At 53.8% G+C, this 24,644-nt stretch overlaps 1 protein-coding gene across 1 annotated transcript; it reads left to right on the top strand.

Moving 5' to 3' along the window:
• Positions 1 to 3,244: 3,244 nt before the first annotated feature.
• On the top strand, positions 3,245 to 14,041 carry LRFN3 (leucine rich repeat and fibronectin type III domain containing 3). The gene is made up of 3 exons (XM_007996447.3): positions 3,245 to 4,412; positions 6,484 to 7,914; positions 11,972 to 14,041. Exons 2-3 carry the CDS (start codon positions 6,500 to 6,502, stop codon positions 12,441 to 12,443), a joined length of 1,887 nt encoding a protein of 628 aa, XP_007994638.1. The 5' UTR covers positions 3,245 to 4,412; positions 6,484 to 6,499; the 3' UTR covers positions 12,444 to 14,041.
• The last annotated feature ends 10,603 nt before the right edge of the window (positions 14,042 to 24,644 follow it).

Below are 24,644 nucleotides of genomic sequence, written 5' to 3'. Positions count from 1 at the left end.
CTTTCTTTCTTTCTTTTTTTTTTTTTTTTTTTTTTTTTTTTTTTTTTTTTGACAGAGTCTCACTCTGTCATCCAGGCTGGAGTGCAGTGGTTCAGTCTCAGCTCACTGTAACCTCTGTCTCCCAGGTTCAAGTGATTCTCCTGCCTCAGCCTCCCGAGTAGCTGGGATTACAGGTGCCCACCACCAGGCCCAGCTAATTTTTGTATTTTTTTAGTAGAGGCAGGGTTTCGCCATGTTTGGCAGGCTGGTCTTGAACTTCTGATGTCAAGTGATCCACCTGCCTCGGCCTCCCAAAGTGCTGGGATTACAGATGTGAGCCACTACGCTTGGCCCCTCTCTGCTTTTCTACCTCAGATCTCAGATGGCTCTCATGTGGGTGTGGGGGCTCATGCCTGGAATTCCAGCACTTTGGGAGGCCAAGTGGGGAGGATCACTTGAGCCCAGGAGTTCGAGACCAGCCTGGGCAACATAGGGAGGCCTCATCTCTACAGAAAATCAAAATATTGACTGGGCATGGTGGCACACATCTGTGGTCCTGGCGACTCAGGAGGCTGAGGCAGGAGGATTGCTTGAGTTGCAGTGAGTTGTGATCACACCACTGCATTCCAGCCTGGGCTACAGAGCCAGACCCTATCTCAAAACACAAACAGAAATCCCCCAGATGGCTCTCAGTACCACTGCCTCCTCCCACAGGGATAACCATCCCCCAAGGGGGTTAAGAATTGAAGGATAAATGCCTCTGTCTCTCTGAACTTGCTGGGAGAGTAGGGGAACAATTCTAATGTGTTCTAGAAGATTCCTTCAAGTTCACCAGCACAACTGAGCCCCAGTTGCCCAGGGAAGTGACCCATTCCTCATCAGTGTGTCCTCTGTTAGCTCTCTGTCTCCTCTGCTTCCCTCTTCCCTCTCCCTTGCCCCTGTTTCCCAGGATCACCCCCCAAATCAATCAGTTCTACTGAATTCTTTTTTTTTTTTTTTTTGAGATGGAGTTTCACTCTTGTTGCCCAAGCTGGAGTGCAATGGCGCAATCTCAACTCACTGCAACCTCCACCTCCCAGGTTCAAGTGATTCTCCTGCCTCAGCCTCCCAAGTAGCTGGGATTACAGGCACCTGCCACCACGCCTGGCTAATTTTTTTTTTTTTTTTGTATTTTTGTATTTTTAGTAGAAACAAGGTTTCACCATGTTAGCCAGGCTGGTCTCGAACTCCTGACCTTGGGTGATCTGACCACCTCGGCCTCCCAAAGTGCTGGGATTATAGGCATAAGCCACCGTGCCTGGCCGGTTCCACTGAATTCTGATCCCAGTCCTACTCTTGGGTTTAACTCCATGTCTTTCCCTCTGTCTCCGCCACCTCTGTAGCAGCCCTGAAGCTTCTGCATCCTTTTTCTGAGTGTCTGAGTGACCAGTAGCCGCTGTGGTTGGCCAGGAACACTGATGAACTTTGCTAATGATCTGGAAAGGCGGGCCCTGGGGCTGAGTTAATTTTAGCTCCAATTTTCCAATATATAAGTGAAAGGAGCCGAGAGCCTATTCTGAAACCTTCAGCAGAGCTAGGGATGCCAGGGTAGAAGGACCCATAAACTCCTCCCAAGGTCACTTTACTCCTCCATTCAGATGGGAGATCCTGGGGTGGCTTCCAGGACCACTCAGGTTCCCCAGAGTAGGGCCACGTCCCCTTCAGACCACCCAGGCCAAGGTCATGTCCCCTTTGGATCAAGTTCCTAAAATATCATGTCCCCCATGTTGCTATAACCAAGTTCCCAGGCCAGGCTTGTAGATGGTCACTCATAGCCAGCTTTCTGTGACACATCTGCCAGGAGAGCCTGTGACCCGAACCCAGCCTTCCCTCCCCTGTTCTCTCCCAAGCATCAGGACAGGCAGACCCCATTCCTGCAGAGTCAGTTCCATCCAGGGTCTTCTGTGGGGCGGTGAACCTGAGTGGGAAGGGGAGAGGAAGACAGTAGACACATTTATCTGGGTCAGTCTGGCCAGCCCCTGTCTCTACATTTCCCATCTTCTCCCCCATCTCGAGCATATTTGGTCAATGTGTCTTTCTTTTCTTTTCTTTTTGAGACAGAGTCTCACTCTGTTGCCCATGCTGGAGTGCAGCGGTGTGATACCGGCTCACTGCAACCTGCGCCTCTCAGGTTCCAGCAATTCTCTTGCCTCAGGCTCCTGAGTAGCTGAGATTACAGGCATGCGACACCACGCCCACGTAATTATTATTTTTATTTTTATTTTATTTATTTATTTAGAGACAGAGCCTCGCTCTGTCCCCCAGGCTGGAGTGCAGTGGCGTGATCTTGGATCACTATAATCTCCACCTCCCGGGTTGGAGCGATTCTCCTGCCTCAGCCTCCCAAGTAGCTGGGATTACAGGTGCCGCCACCACACCAGGCTAATTTTTGTATTTTTAGTAGAGACAGGGTTTCTCCATGTTGGCCAGGCTGGTCTCCAACGCCTAACCTCAAGTGATCCGCCCGCCTCGGCCTCCCAAAGAGCCAGGATTACAGGCGTGAGCCACCGCGCCCGGCTGTCAGTGTGTCTTGAGGTCTTTCTCTAATCCCAGATCGCACAAGTTTTCCCTCTTGCAGCCAGAGAAAGGAGCCTTGGGAAGGAGCCCCTCTGGCCTGAAAGATCAAGCCTGTTGCTGGGCATGGGCAGGTAAGGAAACTCCACCGTGGAAAGGACATTCCAGGGAGGTGGTGCTGAGATAGGGGGGCAGAAAGAAACAGGTTTGGGGGGCCAGTGGCTCTGGAATGAAGCGCTACACTCAAGGCTATGAATGGTTACTGAATGCACATACACACATACCATTCTCACAGCCCAGGTGCTGCGTCTTAGAGCGTGTGAGTGTGTGTGTGTCTGTGTGTGCGCGCGCACGCACGTCTCTATCTGTTTCTTTCTCTGACTTGTCCTTATCTCTTGTCACTCCATCTCTCTCTGTGTCTCGCTGTCTCTGTGCATTTCCATGTCTCGAATATGTGTGTTTCAATCTCTCCCTCTGCCTCTTTCCAGTTACTCCTCTCTGTCCATCAATCTAAGCCTGCCCATCTTTTTGTCTGCCTCTCTGTATCTCTGTTCTTCTCTGTCTCTCTGTCTCACAGTCTTTCCGTATCCAGGGATTCTCGTTCCCAGCAGCGCCAGGGCGACTCCATGGGAGGTGGGGCCGGGGTGCGTCTTTGAGAGAAGGGGCGGGTGCCTACGCCTTTAAGCGCGGGTGCGCGCGGAGCCTGCGCCTTTAAGCGCGGGTGCGCGCGCGGCCCTGGGTTCCCGGCGAGGAGGCCGCGGGAGCGCCCGGACCCGGCCCTCCAGCCCGGCCTCCGCCCGGCCCCCGCCCCGGCCCTGGCGGGGGAGGGGTCTCTGAGCGCGGCCCCTCCCCCCTGCGCCCCTGCCTGCTCTGCGGTGCCTCCATCCCGCGTGTCCCAGTCTGTCTGTCCGTCCCTCCGCTCCCAGGCCTCGCCCCACCCGGCCCTGGGGCTGCCCGGTCGACCCCCTCCCCACCGCAGCCGGTCCCCTCCCTCCGAGTCAGCCTCCGCCGCAGCCCAGGAAGCCAGCCGGGACGCTGCCGCCCCGGACCCCGCGCCCTAACCTCCACCTCGGGGGCCTGCACCCCGAGATTGAACCGGGAGTTCCGGAAAGCCGAGCCTGGAACCCTGATCTGGGACCAGCACCCCCAGATCCGGCCGTGGAACCCCAAGATCTGGAGCCTGAACCCCAATATATGGGGCTGGAATCTCAACATCGGTCACTGGGACCTTAACATTTGGAGCCAGAACCCCACAATTTGGAACACAGACCCCAATATTTGGAGCAGAACCCCAATATTTGACATATAAAACCTCAAGCCTGGAACTGAATTCTGAATTCTGCACCTGGGACCTTGAAATCTGGGGCTGGATTTCCAGTACTGTACCCTGGAACCCACTCTTGGGGACCTGAACCCTGGGATTCAGGCCTCAAATTCCAAGATCTGGACTGTGGGATTCCAAGGGGCCTGAACTCGAGTTTGGGCCTGAAGTCCTTGCTGCAGACCTGAATGCTGAAATCTGGGACTTGAGACCTCCTAATCTTGACTCAGCACCCCAATATCTGAATGCACCACCCCGGGATCGGATCTCAGACTCTAAACCCCACCGTTTGGCTGCTTAGCATCCCAAGACTGGACCTGGGAGACCCTGACCCTGAACAACCCAAACTGGACCCTAGAGGCCCGATATTTTGGGGTCTGGGACCCCGAGTATTAAAGTCTGGAGACTCTGTTGCCACAGATTTGAGCCTAGTGAGGACACAGTCCCTCTACAGAAGCCTTGGGGACAGGAAAGGCATGACCAGATGCTCCCTCCAGAGTCCTGACCTCTGACTCCCCTGGAGCTAGAACTCTGCTCCCTGGGGCAGCTTCTAGCTCAGGTAAGGCTGCTGAAACCTCCAGGTGGGGAGGGGCTGGGAGGAGCGTTGTGGCTGCGGGTTACAGTATCAGGCACCCTTTGGCACTCTTGGGGTTTCTCCAGAAAAAAGACATTTCCCTGTGGGTCTGCCTTCAGCTCCTGCTCTGCTCCAAACACTCTCTGGACACTGGCCAGCCCTGCCCCTCTCTGACCTCCCCTGCCCTAGCTGATGGTACCTCCAGGTCTCTGACCCCTGCAACCCTTCAACAGCCTCTCGCTGTCTGTCCTACTGTCTCCACCACCTCTCTTGTCCACCACTCCTCTCTCTGGTCTCCTTTTTCCACCTGTCCTCTCAATGGCCATCTCTGTTCCCCTTTTCTCTCTCTGATCATCTTTGTGACACCCCTGTCCACAGGTCCTCTCTCCAGTCGCCTCTGCCTGCTGCTTCTCAGTGACCATCGCTGACATCTGTGTCCACTGTGCCTCTCTAATCATCACTCACCAGCTGTCTTGCTCTTTCTCCACCCCTGAATCTAAGCCTGGGTCTGTGACCGTCCCCATCCATCTTTGACATTGCTGTCCACCACTCTTCTCTCCAGCCGCCTCTGTCCATCTCTCCTCTCCAGCTTCCTCTGGCCACCTTTCCCTTTCTCTAGCCATCTCTCCCACTGCTCTTGCCCTCTTCCCACCCCTGACCCTAACTCCCAGTCTGCAACCCTCTTACCATCTCTGGCCACCTCTCCTCTCTCTCTCGCTCGCTGATACCCTCTGATCGTCTCTGGCCACCTCTCCTCTCTCTCACTCTCAGCGCTGATGCTGTCTGACCATCTCTGGCTGCCTCTCCTCTCTTTCTCATTCACTGATGCCCTCTGACCATCTCTGGCCACCTCTCCTCTCTCTCTCACTGGCCGATTCCCTCTGATCATCTCAAACATCTCTGCTGCCTTTCCTCTCTCCGATGACCTCTTCCCACACCATCCTCCTGAGCAGCTGTCCTGGACTCCCACTGACTCTGCCATGTCTGTCCTTTTCCTCCTCTCTGACCGCCCTGCTGGCTTTGGGCCGTTTCTGACCACGTGTCTCTGACATGGTCATCTCCCCCAGATCTGAGCCCAACCCATGCCCTCCCTTCTCTTTGTCCACCACTCATCTTCCTGACCATCTCTAACCCCTTCTCTTCTCTGGTCATATCTGACCACTTCTAATCATTCCTGCCACCCTGGCTGCTCCGTCTCCCCATGGCCAGCTTTGACCATCTCTGACCATGTCTAAAGCCCTCTGGTTTTCCTACCACTCACCCAAACCAGCTGTCATTTCTCTGACCATTTTTTTTTTCTTTTGGAGAGACAGAGTCTCGCTCTGTTGCCCAGGCTGGAGTGTGGTGGCACAGTCATAACTCGCTGCAACCTCAAACTCTTGGGCTTAAACTGATCCTCCCACCTCAGCGTCCCACATAGCTAGGACTACAGGTGGGCGCCACTATGCCCAGCTAATTTTTTTTTTTTTTTTTTTTTTTTGAGACAGAGTCTCATTCTGTCGCCCAGGCTGGAGTGCAGTGGCGCAATCTCAGCTCACTGCAAGCTCCGCCTCCCAGGTTCACATCATTCTCCTGCCTCAGCCTCCCAAGTAGCTGGGACTACAAGTGCCTGCCACCATGCCCAGCTACTTTTTTGTATTTTTAGTACAGACGGGGTTTCACCGTGTTAGCCAGGATGGTCTCGATCTCCTGACCTCGTGATCCGCCCACTTTGGCCTCCCAAAGTGCTGGGATTACAGGTGTGAGCCACCCCGCCCAGCCAACCCCAGCTAATTTTTGAGAATTTTTGTATAATAGATACACGGTCTCACTTTGTTGCCCAGGCTGGTCTTGAACTCCTGGCCTCAAGCCATCCTCCTACCTCAACCTCCCCAAATGCTGGGATTACAGGTGTGAGCTACCGCACCTGGCCTTCCTCTGGCTTTTGGTCACATCTGACGGTCTTTGACCAGCCCTTCTGCCCTCAGCCCACTGTGACCTTCTCTCCTGGTCTCAGACCACCCCCATCCGCTGTAGAACCCCTCTTCTGCCCTCATGCCTCCCCTCTTCCCCACAGGACACTCCTGCCCGCGATGGCCATCCTCCCGTTGCTCCTGTGCCTGCTGCCGCTGGCCCCCGCCTCATCTCCACCCCAGTCAGCCACACCGAGCCTGTGTCCCCGCCGCTGCCGCTGCCAGACACAGTCGCTGCCCCTAAGCGTGCTGTGCCCAGGGGCGGGCCTCCTGTTCGTGCCACCCTCGCTGGACCGTCGGGCAGCCGAACTGCGGCTGGCAGACAACTTCATCGCCTCCGTGCGCCGCCGCGACCTGGCCAACATGACGGGCCTGCTGCATCTGAGCCTGTCTCGGAATACCATCCGCCACGTGGCCGCTGGCGCCTTCGCCGACCTACGGGCCCTGCGTGCACTGCACCTGGATGGCAACCGGCTGACCTCACTGGGCGAGGGCCAGCTGCGTGGCCTGGTCAACTTGCGCCACCTCATCCTCAGCAACAACCAGCTGGCAGCGCTGGCGGCCAGCGCCCTGGATGACTGTGCCGAGACGCTGGAGGACCTCGATCTCTCCTACAACAACCTCGAACAGCTGCCCTGGGAGGCCCTGGGCCGCCTGGGCAATGTCAACACGTTGGGCCTTGACCACAACCTGCTGGCTTCCGTGCCTGCCGGCGCCTTTTCCCGCCTGCACAAGCTGGCCCGGTTGGACATGACCTCCAACCGCCTGACCACAATCCCACCTGACCCGCTCTTCTCCCGCCTGCCGCTGCTTGCCAGGCCCCGGGGCTCGCCCGCCTCTGCCCTGGTGCTGGCCTTTGGTGGGAACCCACTGCACTGCAACTGCGAGCTGGTGTGGCTGCGTCGCCTGGCACGGGAGGATGACCTCGAGGCCTGTGCATCCCCACCTGCTCTGGGCGGCCGCTACTTCTGGGCGGTGGGCGAGGAGGAGTTTGTCTGTGAGCCACCCGTGGTGACTCACCGCTCGCCACCCCTGGCAGTGCCCGCAGGTCGGCCAGCTGCCCTGCGCTGCCGGGCAGTGGGGGACCCAGAGCCCCGTGTGCGTTGGGTGTCACCCCAGGGCCGGCTGCTGGGCAACTCGAGCCGTGCCCGTGCCTTCCCCAATGGGACGCTGGAGCTGCTGGTCACCGAGCCGGGTGATGGTGGCATCTTCACTTGCATCGCGGCCAATGCAGCTGGTGAGGCCACAGCTGCTGTGGAGCTGACTGTGGGCCCCCCACCGCCTCCTCAGCTAGCCAACAGCACCAGCTGTGACCCCCCGCGGGACGGGGATCCTGATGCTCTCACCCCACCCTCCGCTGCCTCTGCCTCTGCCAAGGCGGCCGACACTGGGCCCCCTACCGACCGTGGCGTCCAGGTGACTGAGCACGGGGCCACAGCTGCTCTCGTCCAGTGGCCGGATCAGCGGCCTATCCCGGGCATCCGCATGTACCAGATCCAGTACAACAGCTCAGCTGATGACATCCTCGTCTACAGGTGCAGGGTCCAGGCACTGGGGTAGCGTGGGTGGGGGAGTGAGGCAAGGGGAGGGTTGAGGGTACACCTACTAAAACCCTACACTGAAGCACAACTGATAAATGGTGTTGGAAGGTTCCAAAAGAAATCAGGCAGCAAAAGTAAAAGAAATCAGGCAGCAAAAGTAAAATAAATCAGGCAGCAAGGATAGATAACAAGAATCTCGAAAGGGTCAATGAAATCTGACAGCAGTGATAAAAAGAAGTCAGACAAGAAGGACGAAGTAAATGAGACAGCAAATGTTAAAATAAATCAGGCTACAGGGCTAAAAAAGATCAAGCAATAAGGATAAAAGAAATCAGGCTGCATGGGTAAAAAGAAATTAGGCAGCAAGAATAAATAGTAGTAGCAAACATAAAAAGGAGGAGAAAGTAATCAGGGCAGAAGAATAAAATGTTAATGGGCAAGGGTGGGTGGGGGAGATAAGGGGATAAAAATAAATTTAAGTTGTAAAGATAAAGAGAGAAACACCAGGTTTTCCAGATGACAGGACTAGATACTAGCTGGGCTGCAGGAAGAAAAGGAGATCAAACAGGAAAGCACAGGGAGCCCAGAAAAAATGAAATAAGCAGCTCTGTTAGAAAAAGAAATCAGACCAGAGGTTAGAATGAAAATTGCAGGGAGGAGGTTCGATAGAGACTGGGCTTCGGGTGTGTGTGGTGTGAACTATTCCATGTTTCAAGTTCTAATATAGTGACATCCAGATTTTTTTCTTTCTTTCTTTTTTTTTTTTTTTTGAGACGGAGTCTTGTTTGGTCGCCCAGGCTGGAGTGCAGTGGCGTGATCTCGGCTCACTGCAAGCTCCACCCCCCGGGTTCATGCCATTCTCCTGCCTCAGCCTCCCAAGTAGCTGGGACTACAGATGCCCGCCACCATGTCCACCTAATTTTTTTGTATTTTTAGTAGAGACGGGGTTTCACCGTGTTAGCCAGGATGGTCTCGATCTCCTGACCTTGTGATCCGCCCACCTCGGCCTCTCAAAGTGCTGGGATTACAGGTGTGAGCCACCGCGCCCGGCCCAGATTTTTTTTTTTGAGACAGGGTCTCACTTTGTCACCCAGGCTGGAGTGCAGTGGTGCAGTCTCTCACTACAACCTCCGCTTCCTGGGTTCAAGCGATTCTCGTGCCTCAGCCTCCCTAGTAGCTAGGATTACAGGCATACACCACCACACCCAGCTAATGTTCACATTTTATTTTTAGTAGAGATGGGGTTTCACCATGTTGGCCAGGCTGGTCTCGAAGTCCTGATCTCAGATGATCCCTGCCTCAACCTCCCAAAGTGCTGGGATTACAGGTGTGAACCACCGCACCCAGCATAGATTTTTTATTTTCTAAATCAAATCAAACCTAGTTCAAGTTCCTTTTGCCAGGTAAACAGAAATACCCAATTTGCCACACTTGGGGGGGATTTTCTTCTCTCTTCTGTTGTTGCAAACACAGAACCTGGGGTTTACATACTCCAAGAGGTGGCTCAGTCCAACTTGTCCCTCCAAGCTGGAGAGCGCTCAGCACATCTGTGGTGACCACACGTGGTCAGCAGTGGTGGCTGTGGACCCAGGTGCTATTGACACCTCTTACCAAAGTTCAACCTTGCATGGATGGACTGCGGCTGTGGGTGAGTCCCTGTCCTCACGACCAGGCTGGGCCAAGGGTGCAGTCCCAAGGCCTGGCTGTAAAGACTGGACCTCCCCAGGGCTGAGGTCTGTGCCTTGGGGACCCAGGTACTTGGGGACCCAGTACCTGGATGTCCTTTCCCTCCCTTGGGACCAACACCTCAAGAAAAGGCCACATGATTTCCATTTCAGTCCTGGCAACCCACTGAGCTCATTCTACTCCGTTTCTCAGACATGGAAGATTCCATGAAAGCCCTGCCCCTGAAAATCACACAGGTCGGCCGGGCGTGGTGACTCACACCTGTAATCCCAGCACTTTGGGAGGCCAGGGCGGGTGGATCACCGGGTCAGGAGTTCGAGACCATCCTGACTAACACAGTGAAATCCCATCTCTACTAAATTAGCTGAGCGTGGTGGCATGCGCCTGTAGTCCCAGCTACTCAGGAGGCTGAGGCAGGAGAATCGCTTGAACCTGGGAGGCAGAGGTTGCAGTGAGCCGAGGCTGCGCCACTGCACTCCAGGCTGGGTGACAGAGTGAGACTCCATCTCAAAAAAAGAAAAAGTCACACAAGTCCTGGCCACCTTGCCAGGTGGGGAATGGAATGAATGCTCTCCTAAACAGTCACCCTGCCCCAGGCAACCATGGAGTTCCCTGTACCTCTCTCATTAGAATAGCCTAGGAATAAAACAGGTGACAAGACAAGTCAACTCTCCAACAGCGTGCCCAGCTACAAAAGAAACTATAGTGAAATTGGGTGGTAAGGATTAAATGGAAACAACAAAGAAAAAGATAAATAGAAACCTGCCAACAGAGATAAAAGAGAAGCAGGTGACAGAGCTGGGAAGAAATAAGACAACAGGGAGAAAAAGAAAGCAGCAGTGATGGAGGCACATTAGTTTAATGAAAAGGGAATCAGACGACAGGACTCATTGGAAAATAGGCTATTGATACAGTCATAATAATAAGGCAATAGGGCTAGGGGGACATTTATTGGCAGGTTACAAGGAAATCGGTCAGTAGGGGTACAGGGAGATCAGGTGGTTCGATTGGAGAGAATCCTAGCTGTACACTAGAGGAAAATCAGGCAGCTGGAAAAGGGAAATTTGGCATAGGCTGCAGGAAATAGGGGAACCAGAGGGAAATTGGCAAGGGTCTAGAGGAGACTGGGAGGTACAATGTGAGGGAAATTGGATGGGGGGTGGCTAGAAGACAAAAGGATTAAATTAGAGGGAAATTGGACAGGGTTAAAGCAGAACTGGGTGGTGAACTGGAGAGATGACTGGCAGTGGGGCCAGAGTGAAATCAGGCAGAGGATTGGGGCAAAATTGGGCAGGGAGGCTAGAGCAGAGCTGGGCTGCAGACTGGAGGGAAATTGCATGGGCAGTACAAAAGGAAAATTGGGCAGTTGGGTATAAAATGAAACTGGCAAGGTTTGGTGGCTCACACCTGTAATCCCTATACTTAAGGAGGCCAAGGCAGGAGGCTGGACTGCCTTGAAGCCAGGAATTTGAGGCCAGGAGTTTGAGACCAGCCTGGGCAATATAGCAAGAGCCCATCTCTACAAAAAAATTTTTTTTAATTAGCTGGGCATGGTAGTGCATGCCTGTAGTTCCAGCTACTCAGGAGGCTGAGGCGGGAGGATGACTTGAGTCCAGGAGTTAGAGGCTGCAGTGAGCCATGATCATGCCACTGCACTCCAGCTTGGACAACAGAGCAAGACCCTGTTTCTAAGAAAACAGAAAAAAAGAAAAGAAACAGGATGGATTGGAAGAACTCATGTGGTGAGCTGTTAAAGAAATTGGGTGTGCCGGGCGCGGTGGCTCAAGCCTGTAATCCCAGCACTTTGGGAGGCCGAGACGGGCGGATCACGAGGTCAGGAGATCAAGACCATCCTGGCTAACACGGTGAAACCCCGTCTCTACTAAAAAATACAAAAAACTAGCCGGGCGAGGTGGCGGGCGCCTGTAGTCCCAGCTACTTGGGAGGCTGAGGCAGGAGAATGGCGTGAACCCGGGAGGTGGAGCTTGCAGTGAGCTGAGATCCGGCCACTGCCCTCCAGCCTGGGAGACAGAGCGAGACTCCGCCTCAAAAAAAAAAAAAAAAAAAGAAAGAAAGAAAGAAATTAGGTGGTGGGACTAGAGTGAAATTGGGCAGCAGGCCATGAGGATATGTGAGAGGATGGGCTAGAGTGAAATTGGCCAACACTGGAGGGATATTAGTCAGGTGGCTGAATCGGATGTCAGACCGAAGGGAAATGGGGTGGTGGTGAGAGGGAGCTCACTGGGTAGAATGAAATGAGGCAGTAGACTGGTGGGAAGCCTAGCCCCGCGGGGAGTTTGGTGGGGGAAGCACAGGATGGGGGCTGGGCAGCCTGAGACCTGACCCCCACTTGCCTGCCCTGCAGGATGATCCCGGCGGACAGCCGCTCGTTCCTGCTGACGGACCTGGCATCGGGCCGGGCCTACGACCTGTGCGTGCTCGCCGTGTACGAGGACAGCGCCACGGGGCTCACAGCCACACGGCCTGTGGGCTGCGCCCGCTTCTCCACCGAACCCGCGCTGCGGCCATGCGGGGCGCCGCACGCTCCCTTCCTGGGCGGCACGATGATCATCGCGCTGGGTGGCGTCATCGTGGCCTCGGTACTGGTCTTCATCTTCGTGCTGCTGATGCGCTACAAGGTGCACGGCGGCCAGCCCCCCGGCAAGGCCAAGACTCCGGCGCCTGTCAGCAGCGTTTGCTCCCAGACCAATGGCGCCCTGGGCCCCACGCCCACACCCGCCCCGCCCGCCCCTGAGCCGGCAGCGCTCAGGGCCCACACCGTGGTCCAGCTGGACTGCGAGCCCTGGGGGCCCGGCCACGAACCTGTGGGACCCTAGCCAGGTGCCCCCCCTCTAAGGCTTCTCTGGCCCCACGGACAGCAGGACCCGGACACCCTGTGGGACCTGGCCTCAGACTCACCAAATTGCTCATGGTTTTTAAAACTCTGATGGGGAGGGTGTCGGGGACACAGGGCACAACAAGAAAGTCCTATTTTTCTAAGCTTGGGCCTAGACCCTTGCCCTCGTCTCTGTCTATGGGGGTTGGGGGACGGAGCAGGGGTCTGGAGCTGGGGAATGCCTCCTTTGGGGAGAGACATCCCCCACCCCACTCTGCCCAGTTCAGTCTGAGGACGCTGGAGGAGGCTGAGGATGGCGATCCATTCAGACAATAGATGTTCCCTGTGTGTTCGCTCTGGGCATGCCCTGGGTTGGGGGATGCTGTGGTGATCCAGACAGCCCTGAGCCCTGCCCGCAGGGGCCTAAAGTCAAATGGGAGACAGACACATCCCCAGACAGTGATAGCCCAGAGTGACCAGGGATGTGGGGATGAGGGAAGCCTGGGGGATTGTGACAGTCCAGAAGAGGTACCCTGCTCAGCCCCAGGTGTGGCCAGGGAGGGCTTCCTGGAGGAGGACACATGTGATCTGAGAATGACATTTGAAGGAGATAACTGGGCAAAGAGCAGAAGGAAAGCTGTTTCAGGCAGAGGGCACAGCACAAGCAAGGTGGTGGTGTGCCCTGGGCACTGGGGGTGCTATGGTAGAGGTAAGGCAGGAGGGTTGAGCAGGGTCTAGGACCTCCAGGCTGAGGAGCTCAGACTGTGGCCTGATGGTACTGGGGAGCCATGGAGGGTTGTATGCAAGGGAGGGATGGGGTCAGATTGGGGCTTTCGGAAGATCCTTCCAGTGCTCTGAGGAGGGTGGACCCAAGGGGAAGACTGAAGCTGGGAGCTCCAGGGGAGGCTGGGGCAGGGACCTGGGTGCATGAGGACAACATTGGATCAGCTGGGCTGGGGGACAAGAAAAGGGAGGGGGTTGAGAGAGACACTCGGGAAGCTGTGGGAAGCTGAGGCAGTGGGTTATGGAGCTGTGGGGCCGTGGGGTGGGGCAGGGAGATGGTGGGGACTGCCCTGATACAGGACCAGGGAGGAGGAGCAGGTTTGGGAAAGATGATATGCCTGGTGGAGAACTTGGTAGATGTAAGGGCCCTGAGGATGTCCAGGGTGTGGCATTCAGGAGGCTGCAGGAACCCTGGTCTGAGGCTGAAGCTGGGAACAGAAATGAGGGCTTTGTCAGCAGAGACAGGAACTGATGCTGCTGGGGTTAAGATGGCCTCTTGTGGGGGGTGGTTCCAAGTCCCCACTATGCGACTTTTTTTTTTTTAAAGAGATGGGGTCTCGCTATATTGCCCAGGCTGATCCCAAACTGGCCTCAAGTGATCCTCCCTCCTCAGCCTCCTGGATTCCTGGGATTACAGGTGTGAGCCACTGCCCCTGGCTAGGGACTTTCCATATTTAAGGATGATGCAAAGAAAAACCTAACAAAGACTAAACAGGAACAGCAGGGAGAGGGGCAGGGGGAAGAAGACCAAGCAATTCAGACCCAAGAGACTCTTGTGTGCAATGATATAAATAAAGGCTGTGGTGACCCCCTGGAGATCAGTGTTAGGGGGTCAGTTGGGGCAGATGGCAGATTGATTCAGCTGATTTGAGAGGAGAGGGTAAGAAAATGTAGCTAGAGGGTGCAGCCCCTGTCAACCTGTGGGCCTGGAGTCTGGGTTGATCTGGAACTTTCAGCCTGATGTCTCTGCAGGGCGGGTCCTTACTCTGTCTTGGGCTGCCCTAGGCCCCATGGCACACCAAGCCTGGAGGTTTGTAGAACCAAACCCTGGCCTAGGAGATGTTGAGCCTCCTTGGAGATCCAGGAATGGGGTTGGCAGTAAGAGGAATAGCAGCCCCTGAACTCAGGGCTTCACTAGTGATGTCCCCAGAGGCAGGAGTGTGGAGGGAACCTGGGGTCTGTCACCTGGAGGGACACTGGCGTGAGGGCATGGTAAAGAGAGCCCAAGATGAACTGGCCCTACTCATGACCTGGGGCACATGACCGTGACCTCACGGGATCACACATCCTAGATTCTGCCACAGCTTTTCTGGGGTATCTAGGCCTTAAACATAGTATGCCATGAGTCATGGGGCCAGCCTGAGTCCTGGGGTACCTGGTCTGACCACCCCTCACTCCCCAAGGCCCCAGCAGCATCATGAGGTCCTTCTTCTTGTTCGTTAGCCTTGGGCAGCTGAAGTCAGGTGAGGTCATCAAGAAGAGTGAGGGCATGAGTCTTGGGGAAAGGGGCCTAGGAGCGGGGACATGGTGGCTCGAGCCTGTGGTCCCAGCTACTCGGGAGGCTAAGGCAGGAGGATCACTTGAGCCCAGGAGTTCGAGGCTGCAGTGAGCTAGGATTGCGCCACTGCACTCTAACCTGGGCCATAGAGCGACACCCTGTCTCCAAAAAAATAGAAAAGGAGGCCGGACGCGGTGGCTCAAGCCTGTAATCCCAGCACTTTGGGAGGCCGAGACGGGCGGATCACGAGGTCAGGAGATCAAGACCATCCTGACTAACACGGTGAAACCCCGTCTCTACTAAAAAATACAAAAAACTAGCCGGGCGAGGTGGTGGGCACCTGCAGTCCCAGCTACTCCCGAGGCTGAGGCAGGAGAATGGCGTAAACTCGGGAGGTGGAGCTTGCAGTGAGCCGAGATCCAGCCACTGCACTCCAGCCTGGGCGACAGAGCGAGACTCCGTCTCAAAAAAATAAAATAAAATAAAATGAAAAGAAAGAAAGAAAAGGAGCTTAGGGAGGATAGTCGTGGGGGCCTAGGGCTGTCTACAATTACCAGTTGCTCCCATGAGGGGGAGCCAGAGGGCACTGTTCCTAAATCCTCTTTTTTTTTTTTTTTTTTTTGAGACGAAGTCTTGCTCCTGTCGCACCCGGAGTGGAGTGCAATGGCGCGATCTTGGCTCACTGCAACCCCCGTCTCCTGGGTTCAAGCGATTCTTCTGCCTCAGCCTCTCGAGTAGCTGGGATTACAGGCGCCTGTCACCACGCCCGACTAATTTTTTTATTTCTCCGTGTTGGCCAGGATGGTCTTGATCTCTTAACCTCGTGATCCACCTGCCTCAGCCTCCCAAAGTGCTGGGATTACAGGTGTGAGCCACCGCGCCCGGCCCTAAACCCTCATTTTTAAATGTGAGCAATCCTTGCTGTGTGCGGTGTGCTGGGGATTCATTGCTGAACAAATACAGCACAGGTGCTGCCTTCGCAGGGCTCAGCATTTGGTGGTGACAAATGGTTTCTGAGGTTTTTTTTTTTTTTTTTTTTTTAAAGACAGAGTCTCGATGTCGCCCAGGCTGTAGTGCAGTGGCGCGATCATGGCTCACTGCAGCCTCCACCTCCCAGGCTCAAGTGATCCTCCCACCTCAGCTTCCCAAGTAGCTGGGATTATGGGCATGTGCCACCACACCCAGCTAATTTTATTTTTGTAGAGATGGGGGTCTCACTATGTTTGCAGACTGATCTCGAACTCCTGACCTCAAGTGGTTCTCCTGCCTTGGCCTCCCACAGTGCTGGGATTACAGATCTGACCATAGATGTTAAATAATCACACCAGCAAGTGTAAGCATCTGTGGTGACCAAGGGGCGCCGTGCAGGAGACACATACAGAAGTGTGCGACCCTGTAACCAGGGGCCTTGACCTAGCAAGAGAGATTGAGGAGGCTTCCTGGAGGAGGGGAGGCCTGGCTGAGACCTGAAGGATGTGCAGGTTGGAGTTAACCACGAAAGGGGTGGGAAGGGTATTCCGTGCAAATGGAACAGCCTGTGCTGAGGGAAGTAGATGAGGGAAGGGAAGAGAGTGACCTTGGGTTGAGGCTGGAGAGCAGGAAGGGAGCAATGACGCAGGACCCCATAGGCTGCTGGGAGGAGTCTGGATTGTCCTCTTAAGTGGCATGAGAAGCTGTTGAAGGGTTTTTTGGGGTTTGTTGTTTTTTTAGACGGAGTCTCGTTGTCACCTAGGCTGGAGTGCAGTGGCACAATCTTGGCTCACTGCAACCTCCGCTACCTGGGTTCAAGTGATTCTGCCTCAGCCTCCCGAGTAGCGGGGATTACAGGTGGCCCGCCACCACGCCCAGCTAATTTTTGTGTTTTTAGTAGAGACTGCTTCACCATGTTGGCCAGGCTCGTCTCGAACTCCTGACCTCGTGATCTACCTGCCTCGCCCTCTCAAAGTGTTGGGATTACAGGTGGCATGAGCCACCCCACCTGGCCCATTGAAGGGTTTTGAGGTCTAATGAGAGTAGCAGTCTCTGATCTCAAAGAAGCTCTGGGGGTAGGAGGATACTGCAATAGTCCAAGCAGAAGGGTGACTGGGACCAAGTTGGTGCCTGAAGTGGTTGAAGAGAGATTTGAGATGACCTTACCAGAGGCCCCCGCCCCCTATCCACAGAAAGTGTGCCCTACTGTACGCTACCCAGTTCTCCAGAAAGACTGCAGAGAGACAAGAAGAGTTGTGAGACACTGGGCTCTGATATCCACAGCCCCACCCCTTAGATGGGGGAGCTGACTTCTGTGTAGCATGGGAATGACGGACCTTTTCCAGGTTCAAGTAGCAGGCAGGCAGTGGATGGAGGCTGAGAGGCAGTGGCCGTGGGTGGTCAGGGGGAATGTGGACACAGGAAATGCAGGGCTGGAATGGGGACACACACTTGGTAGTAGCTTATTACAAATTTGGAAGCAGGAAGGATGGGAAGAGGGCAGGCTGGTCCCTCTAGCATGGGTCCCCCATGCTCCCCCACAGCATGCCTGGACCACCCCCACCCCCCTGCAGAAACACACACACACAATCACGTGTATCTAGGATTTAAAGTTAAAATGTTGCTTGTCACCGGGCCTGGTGGCTCACGCCTGTAATCCCAGCACTTTGGGAGGCTGAGGCGGGCGGATCACGAGGTCAGGAGATTGAGACCATCCTGGCTAACACGGTGAAACCTCGTCTCTACTAAAAATACAAAAAAAATTAGCCGGGCGTGGTGGCGGGTGCCTGTAGTCCCAGCTACTGGGGAAGCTGAGGCAGGAGAATGGCGTGAACCCGGGAGGCGGAGCTTACAGTAAGCCGAGATCACGCCACTGCACTCCAGCCTGGGCGACAGAGCGAGACTCCTGTCTCAAAAAAAAAAAAAAAAAGTTACCTGTCAGCCAGGCACAGTAGCTCATGACTGTAATCCCAGTGCTTTGAGAGGCCACCCTCAGGGAGGATTGCTTGAGCCCAGGAGTTCAAGACCAGCCTCTCAATTCCATGGACCCCCTGAGGCTCACTTCACTCTCCCCAGCCCTCTGGATAAAACAACAATTCCTTAGGGACTTTAACTTCCCCCAAAATGCTGTGGCCTTCCAGACAACATAGCCATATCCCATCTCTACAAATAATAATAATTAGCTTGTCCAACTGCCCAGCTAAGTCCATCAATTTCCTGAGCTCAGGGTGTACGACTACTTGTACTGTCAATTCCTCATCTGCCCTTGACCCTACAGTTTTTAGACCAAAGCTCTGGCTGCTGGAGCATTTTCTTGAAGTGACTGTAGTCCCAATACCAGGATTCTTCCCTGTCTGTGTACTGCCAGATCCAACCCGTGTGTCTTGGGGTGGCTAAATCTGACCAAGACCCTGAGTATCTGGGGACACCTGTGATCTCCTGCAAGGCTGAGGCTAATGCCACGTTTTTGCAGCTCTTTGCATGGGCACATATGTGAGAGAATCAGATAAAAGGTGCTCCCAAAAAACATGTTTCTGTTCAGGGTGGAACCTGGGCTTGCCTCCTGCCTTTGGGTCCTCCCTGATGGGGAGGACCTCATACCTCGCAAAAGCAAGGAGAGGTATCAGTGCTTCCTGTTGTCCTGACCTGTGCGGAGTGACACTGGGAACATTGTGGTGACCAACACAGCCCTAGCCCTTGCCCTCAGAGTTCTAGTTCAAGGCTGGGAGCAGTGACTCACGCCTGTAATCCCAACACTTTGGGAAGCCGAGGCAGGTGGGTCACTTGAGATCAGGAGTTCGCAACCAGTCTGGCCAACATGGTGAAACCCCATCTCTACTAAAAATACAAAAATTAGCTGGGTGTGATGGCGGGCACCTATAATCCCAGCTACCTGGGAGGGTTGATCTTAGCCAAAAGGCCAAAAACCTTCTGAGGTTTCTGACTGGGCGTGGGATGGGAGGTGGGGAGACAGTCCAAGATTTCCTGAGGCAGGGCTAACTTTACGGCAGTGTGACTGTGGGGTTGCACCATGCCCCAAACTTAGAAGGACCCTATGCTCGTTTTAATGCCCTGCTGTCACTATCTTGAAATTATTACAAAAGTCAAGAGAGGGCCAGGCGCAGTGGCTCACGCCTGTAATCCCAACACTTTGGGAGGATGAAGCGGGTGAATCATCTGAGGTCAAGAGTTCAAAACCAGCCTGACAAACATGGCGAAAACCTGTCTCTACTAAAACTACAAAAAATTACCCAGACATGGTGGCAGTAATCCCAGCTACTTGGGAGGCTGAGGCAGGAGAATCGCTTGAACCCAGAAGGCGGAGGTTGCAGTGAGCCCAGCTCCCGCCACCACACTCTCACCTGGGTGACAGAGCAAGACTCCGTCTTTAAAAAAAAAAAAAAAAAAAGCCAGGCGCAGTGGCTCACGCCTGTAATCCCAGCACTTTGGGAGGCCGAGACGGGCGGATCACGAGGTCAGGAGATCGAGATCACAGTGAAACCCCGTCTCTACTAAAAATACAAAAAATTAGCCGGGCGCGGTGGTGGGCGCCTGTAGTCCCAGCTACTCGGGAGGCTGAGCCAGGAGAATGGCGTGAACCCGGGAGGTGGAGCTTGCAGTGAGCCGAGATCGCACCACTGCACTCCAGCCTGGGCGACAGAACTAGACTCCGTCTCAAAAAAAAAAAAAAAAAATGCCAACAGAGGAAGAGGAAGGGAAAGGACTGCAAGCTCGAAGAATGCGCCAGAATTCAGTGTGGCTGGAGCACCATGGGAGAAGGGCACTGTGGGGCCATGGAGGGTGGAGGGTGATAAGGTGGAGGGACAGGGTCAGGATTGTACTTTAGAAAAATCCATCTGGCAACCAGGTGTAGTGGCTCACACCTGTAATCCCAGCACTTTGGGAGGCCAAGACGGGCGGACCACCTGAGGTCGGGAGTTGGAGACCAGCCTGACCAACGTGGAGAAACCCTGTCTGTACTAAAAAATACAAAATTAGCTGGGCGTGGTGGCACATACCTGTAATCCCAGCTACTTGGGAAGCTGAGGCAGGAGAATCGCTTCCGGGAGGCAGAGGTTGCAGTGAGCCGAGATTGCACCATTGCACTCCAGCTTAGGCAACAAGAGCGAAACTCCGTCTCAGAAAAAAAAAGAAAGATCCATCTAGCTGCCATGGAGAGGGTGGATGGGGACACATGGCCCGGGAGAAGATGGGGGACTCGGCTTCCTGTGGAAGGGGCTGGGAGTGTCGGTGATACTGAGGAGGAGAGGCCAGCGTGGCCAGGTTTACCAGAACCTTAACTGCTTCGGTAACAGACATCCCAATGCAGGAGATGGGCTGGGAGACCCCAAAACCACAGGATGAACCCAGAGCCTCATTTTCACTTGCAAATTTGTACCGTGGGTGGCGGGGGATGCAGAAGGGTAGGTTACAGAATGTCACTCACTGGTAAGTACTTGAAAATCTTTTTATATGAAAACTCACATGGATAGACTGATGGAGGTGAATACAAAATTGGCAAAAATTTTGAGTATAAAATGTGAGATTTCAAAGGACTTTCTTCTGGGTATGTTCTGGCTTCAACTCCATGGACCCCGTGGGGCTCACTTCACTCTCCCCAGCCCTCTGGGTAAAGCAGCAGTTCCTTGGGAACTTCCTCTTCAGCTTCCCCCTAACTGCTTTGGCCCCGGGGAGCTGGGAACGAGCACCTTCCTGTTTCTCTACTCACATTCGGGGACATCGACCCCTAACACCTGTTTTTCTTCTCTGTTGACAGCCTTCATATTTCTTTTCCTTTTTTTATTTTTTGAGACGGAGTCTCACTCTATTATCCAGGCTGGGTTGCAATGGTGAGATCTCTGCTCACCACAACCTCTGCCTCCCTGGTTCAAGCGATTCTCCTGCCTCGGCCTCCCGAGTAGGTGGGACTACAGACGTATGCCATCATGCCTGGCTAATTTTTGTATTTTTAGTAGCGACGGGGTTTCCACCATGTTGCCCAAGCTGATCTCAAACTCCTGACCTCGTGATCCGCCCTTCTCAGCCTCCCAAAGTGTTGAGTTTATAGGCCTGAGTCAACTCACCATGTTACAACCTCCATATTTCCATCCTCAACCCCAGTATCTCTCCTAAGCCCAGACCTGGCTTACCTCAGCTTCCCAGACCCCTCTTCTTGGACATCCCTCAGGGCCCCACACACCCACTGGATCCCACACCCACCTCAGCTTCTTCCCGGACCCACGCCTTCTCCTAGGTCCTGTCTGGGAGAGCAACCCCCATTCAGCCTCCTGAATGTCCCCCACCTCCCCTTACTCCCTGCCCTGGCCCCATCCTGGGCTAGCCCCATCTGGGTCCTTGCACTGGGCTCCTGGCCTCAGTCTCTTCTCTGGTCCAGGATCTTCCTAAAGCCAAACCCTCCTCTGCAAAGACACCCCCATGGCTCCCCAGGGTTCCTGGGACAGTCTGAGCTCCTCAGCCTCTAGCATCCCAGCCCTTCCCACGCCATCCCTCTTCCCCAGCTCTGTTTCCAGCACATATGTTTGTTCCCCACCTCAGGCTGGAAGGAAACACTAACCACATCCTCTGCTTGTGATGAAGGAGGATCTTAAGCAAGTGACATATGAAGCTATTGAAGGAAAGTGGGTTCCGGCTGGGCATGATGGCTCACGCCTATAATCCCTGCACTTTGGGAGGTCAAGTTGGAGAGATCACTTGAGACCAGGAGTTCGAGATCAGCTTGGCCAACGTGGTGAAACCCTATCTCTACTAAAAATACAAAAATTAGCTGGGCGTGGTGGCACGTGCCTGTCATCCCAGATACTCAGGAGGCTGAGGCAGGAGCATCGCTTGAACCCAGGAGGCGGAGGTTGTAGTGAGCTGAGATCGCCCCATTGCACTCCAGCCTGGGTGACAGAGTGAGACTCTGTCTCAAGAGGAAAAAAAAAGAAAGAACATGGGTTCCTTCTTGAATGCTCCCCTTATTGCCCCCACCAAAGGTAATGTTCTGGGGGAGAAGGAAGCCTGAGTGCACCTCCTAGCATCTGGGGGAGAGGCAGTTGGAAACTGCACCCAGGGTCCCTTGCTTCTCAATTTCTAGAGATCCAGCCTTGCCCTCCTCTCCGAGATCCTCCTGGAAGGCTGTAGCTCCATTGTTCTCAGCTTCTGGGAAGCTGAAAGGAGGTTCTGGGAAGAAGAAAGTGATGTACAGGCCGTTGTTTTCCCACGGGAACCTCTGTCCTCAAATCCTCCAGACCTCCACATCCAGGCATCTGGTGCCGTCTCCTGCCTCTGCCTCTGGTCACTTCCACAATCCAGGAGCCCAGGCCTCTAGCTTCCTCCTTCCGCAAACTCAGGAGTTCAGGTCTGCAGTCCCCTCCTTCCTCAGGCACAGAAGCCTCATCTCCACTCCCCTCCGTCCTCAGAACACAGGTTCCCAGCCCCCTTCCTAGGATCCTCAAGTTCAAAAGAGGCTGAAAACTTCTCTCTCAGCAGGCTCAGGAGTCCTGCCCCTCTCCCCACCGGGCCCGCCGCCTCTTTTCTAATTTTTTAATTTATTTTTATTTTTATTTTTTGAGACAGAGTCTTGCTCTGTCACCCAGGCTGGAGTGCAGTGGCACAATCTCAGCTCACTGCAGCCTCTGCCAGTTTCAAGCAATTGTCCTGCCTCAGCCTCCCAAGTAGCTGGGACTACAAGCAGCCGCTGCCAAGCCCAACTAATTTTTTTGTATTTTTAGTAGAGACGGCGTTTCACCTTCTTAGCCAGGGTGGTCTTGATCTCCTGACCTCATGATCCACCTGCCTTGGCCTCCCAAAGTGCTAGGATTACAGGTATGAACCACCATGCCTGACCTTTTTTATTTTTGGAGACTGGGCCTCACTCTGTGACCCAGGCCAGAGTCCAGTGGCACTATCTCAGCTCACTGCAGCCTTGATCACCCTGGGTTAAGCGATCCTTCCACCTCAGCCTCCCAAGTAGCTGGGACCGCAGGTGTGTGCCACCACACCCAGCTATGCCCCTCTTGTCTTAAGATGGTCTTCAGGTCTCAGCTTCTTCAGCTTGTGCCTTCAGTGCCTTATTCTGTCTGAGAAACTTAGATCCCTCACTCTTTCCAAATGTAACCACTTCCCCAATATTCAAAGGGCTTCCTCCGATGCTGGGTGCTCTGGCTCACACCTGTAATCGCAGCACTTTGGGAGACTGAGGAGGAGGGTGGATCACCTGAAGTCACAAGTTGGAGACCAGCCTGGCCAACATGTGACACCCTGTCTCTACTCAAAATAAAAAAATTAGATGGGCATGGTGGCACCCACCTGTAGTCTCAGCTACTTGGAAAACTGAGGCAGGAGAATTGCTTGAACCTGGGAGGCAGAGGTTGCAGTGAGCCAAGATCACACCACTGCATTCCAACCTGGGCAACAGAGCAAGATTCCATTAAAAAAAAAAAAAAAAGGGCCAGCCACGGTGGCTCACACCCGTAAACCCAGAACTTTGGGAGGCCAAGGCGGGCAGATCACCTGAGGTCAGGAGTTCGAGACCAGCCTGACCAACATGGAGAAACCCAATCTCTACTAAAACTACAAAATTAGCGAGGCATGGTGGTGCATGCCTGTAATTCCAGCTACTCGGGAGGCTGAGGCAGGAGAATCGTCTGAAGCCGGGAGGCAGAGGTTGAGGTGAGCTGAGATTTCACCATTGCATTCCAGCCTGGTCAACAAGAGCGAAACTCCGTCTTAAAAAAACAAAAAAGGCTTTCTCGGAATAAATTGCTTTCTTGTCTGTCTTTGGTCTTTTTTTTTTTTTTTTTTTTTTTTTTTCAGCTTTATTGAGACACAATTCAATGGATTTGGGTATATTTAGAGTTATGCAACCTAACACCACAGGCTAACTGTAGGATATTTTCATCACCCTGAAAAGAAACCCTACACCCGGCTGGGCATGATCATTCATGCCTGTAATCCCAGCACTTTGGGAGGCCGAGGCGGGTGGATCACAAGGTCAGGAGATCGAGACCATCCTGGCTAACATGGTGAAACCCCGTCTCTACTAAAAATACAAAAAATTAGCCCGGCGTGGTGGTGGGCATCTGTTGTCCCAGCTACTTGGGAGGCTGAGGCAGGAGAATGACATGAACCCAGGAGGTGGAACTTGCAGTGAACCTAGACTGCACCACTGCACTCCAGCCTGGGCGACAGAGTGAGACTCCACCTCAAAAAAAAAAAAAAAAAGAAAGAAACCCTGCACCCATTAACAGTTAATCCATTCCACCTACAGCCAGCCTAGGCAACCACTAATCTTTCTGCCTATTCTGGACACTTCATATGAATGGAATCATCATGTGATCTTTTGTGACTGGCTTCTTTCACTTAACGTTTTCAAGGTTTATCCATGTTTAGCATATATCAGTATATCAGTCCTTCGTTTCTTTTTAGTGCCAAATAATGGTTATGGGCCTGGGGTAGAATTGCTAAATCATGCAGCAGCTGTGTTTCATCTTTTGAGGAACTGACAGTGTTTCCTGAAGTGGCTGCACCGTTTCACATTCCCACCAACAATGTATGAGGGTTCCAATTTCTGCACATCTTCACCAACACTTGTTATTATTTCTCTTTTTAATTACAGCCATTCTAGTGAATGTGAAGTGATATCTCATAGTTTTTTGTTTGTTTGTTTGTTTGAGACAGAGTCTCACTCTGTCATCCAGGCTAGGGTGCAGTAGGCACAATCACAGCTCACTGCAACCTCCACTTCCTGGGTTCAATTGATTCTCCTGCCTCAGCCTCCGGAGTAGCTGGGACTACAGGCATGCACCACCACACCCGGTTAATTTTTGCATTTTTAGTAGAGATGAGGTTTCACCATGTTGGCCAGGCTGGTCTCTAACTCCTGACCTCAAGTGATCCACCTACCTTGGCCTCTTAAAGTATTGGGATTACAAGCGTGAGCCATTGCAC

The sequence above is a fragment of the Chlorocebus sabaeus genome, chromosome 6 (genome assembly GCF_047675955.1).
Source record: "Chlorocebus sabaeus isolate Y175 chromosome 6, mChlSab1.0.hap1, whole genome shotgun sequence".
Taxonomy (NCBI): domain Eukaryota; kingdom Metazoa; phylum Chordata; class Mammalia; order Primates; family Cercopithecidae; genus Chlorocebus; species Chlorocebus sabaeus.
The sequence above is the reverse complement of the archived record's forward strand: the minus strand, read 5'-3'. Positions and strand labels throughout refer to the sequence as shown.

What these genes read in the sequence shown, in the direction of transcription:
- LRFN3 (XM_007996447.3), top strand. Translation starts at nt 6,500, where the DNA reads ATGGCCATCCTCCCGTTGCTCCTGTGCCTGCTGCCGCTGGCCCCCGCC. An exon ending in GATGACATCCTCGTCTACAG is followed by an intron (nt 7,915 to 11,971) that starts GTGCAGGGTCCA and finishes CCTGCCCTGCAG; the next exon opens with GATGATCCCGGCGGACAGCC.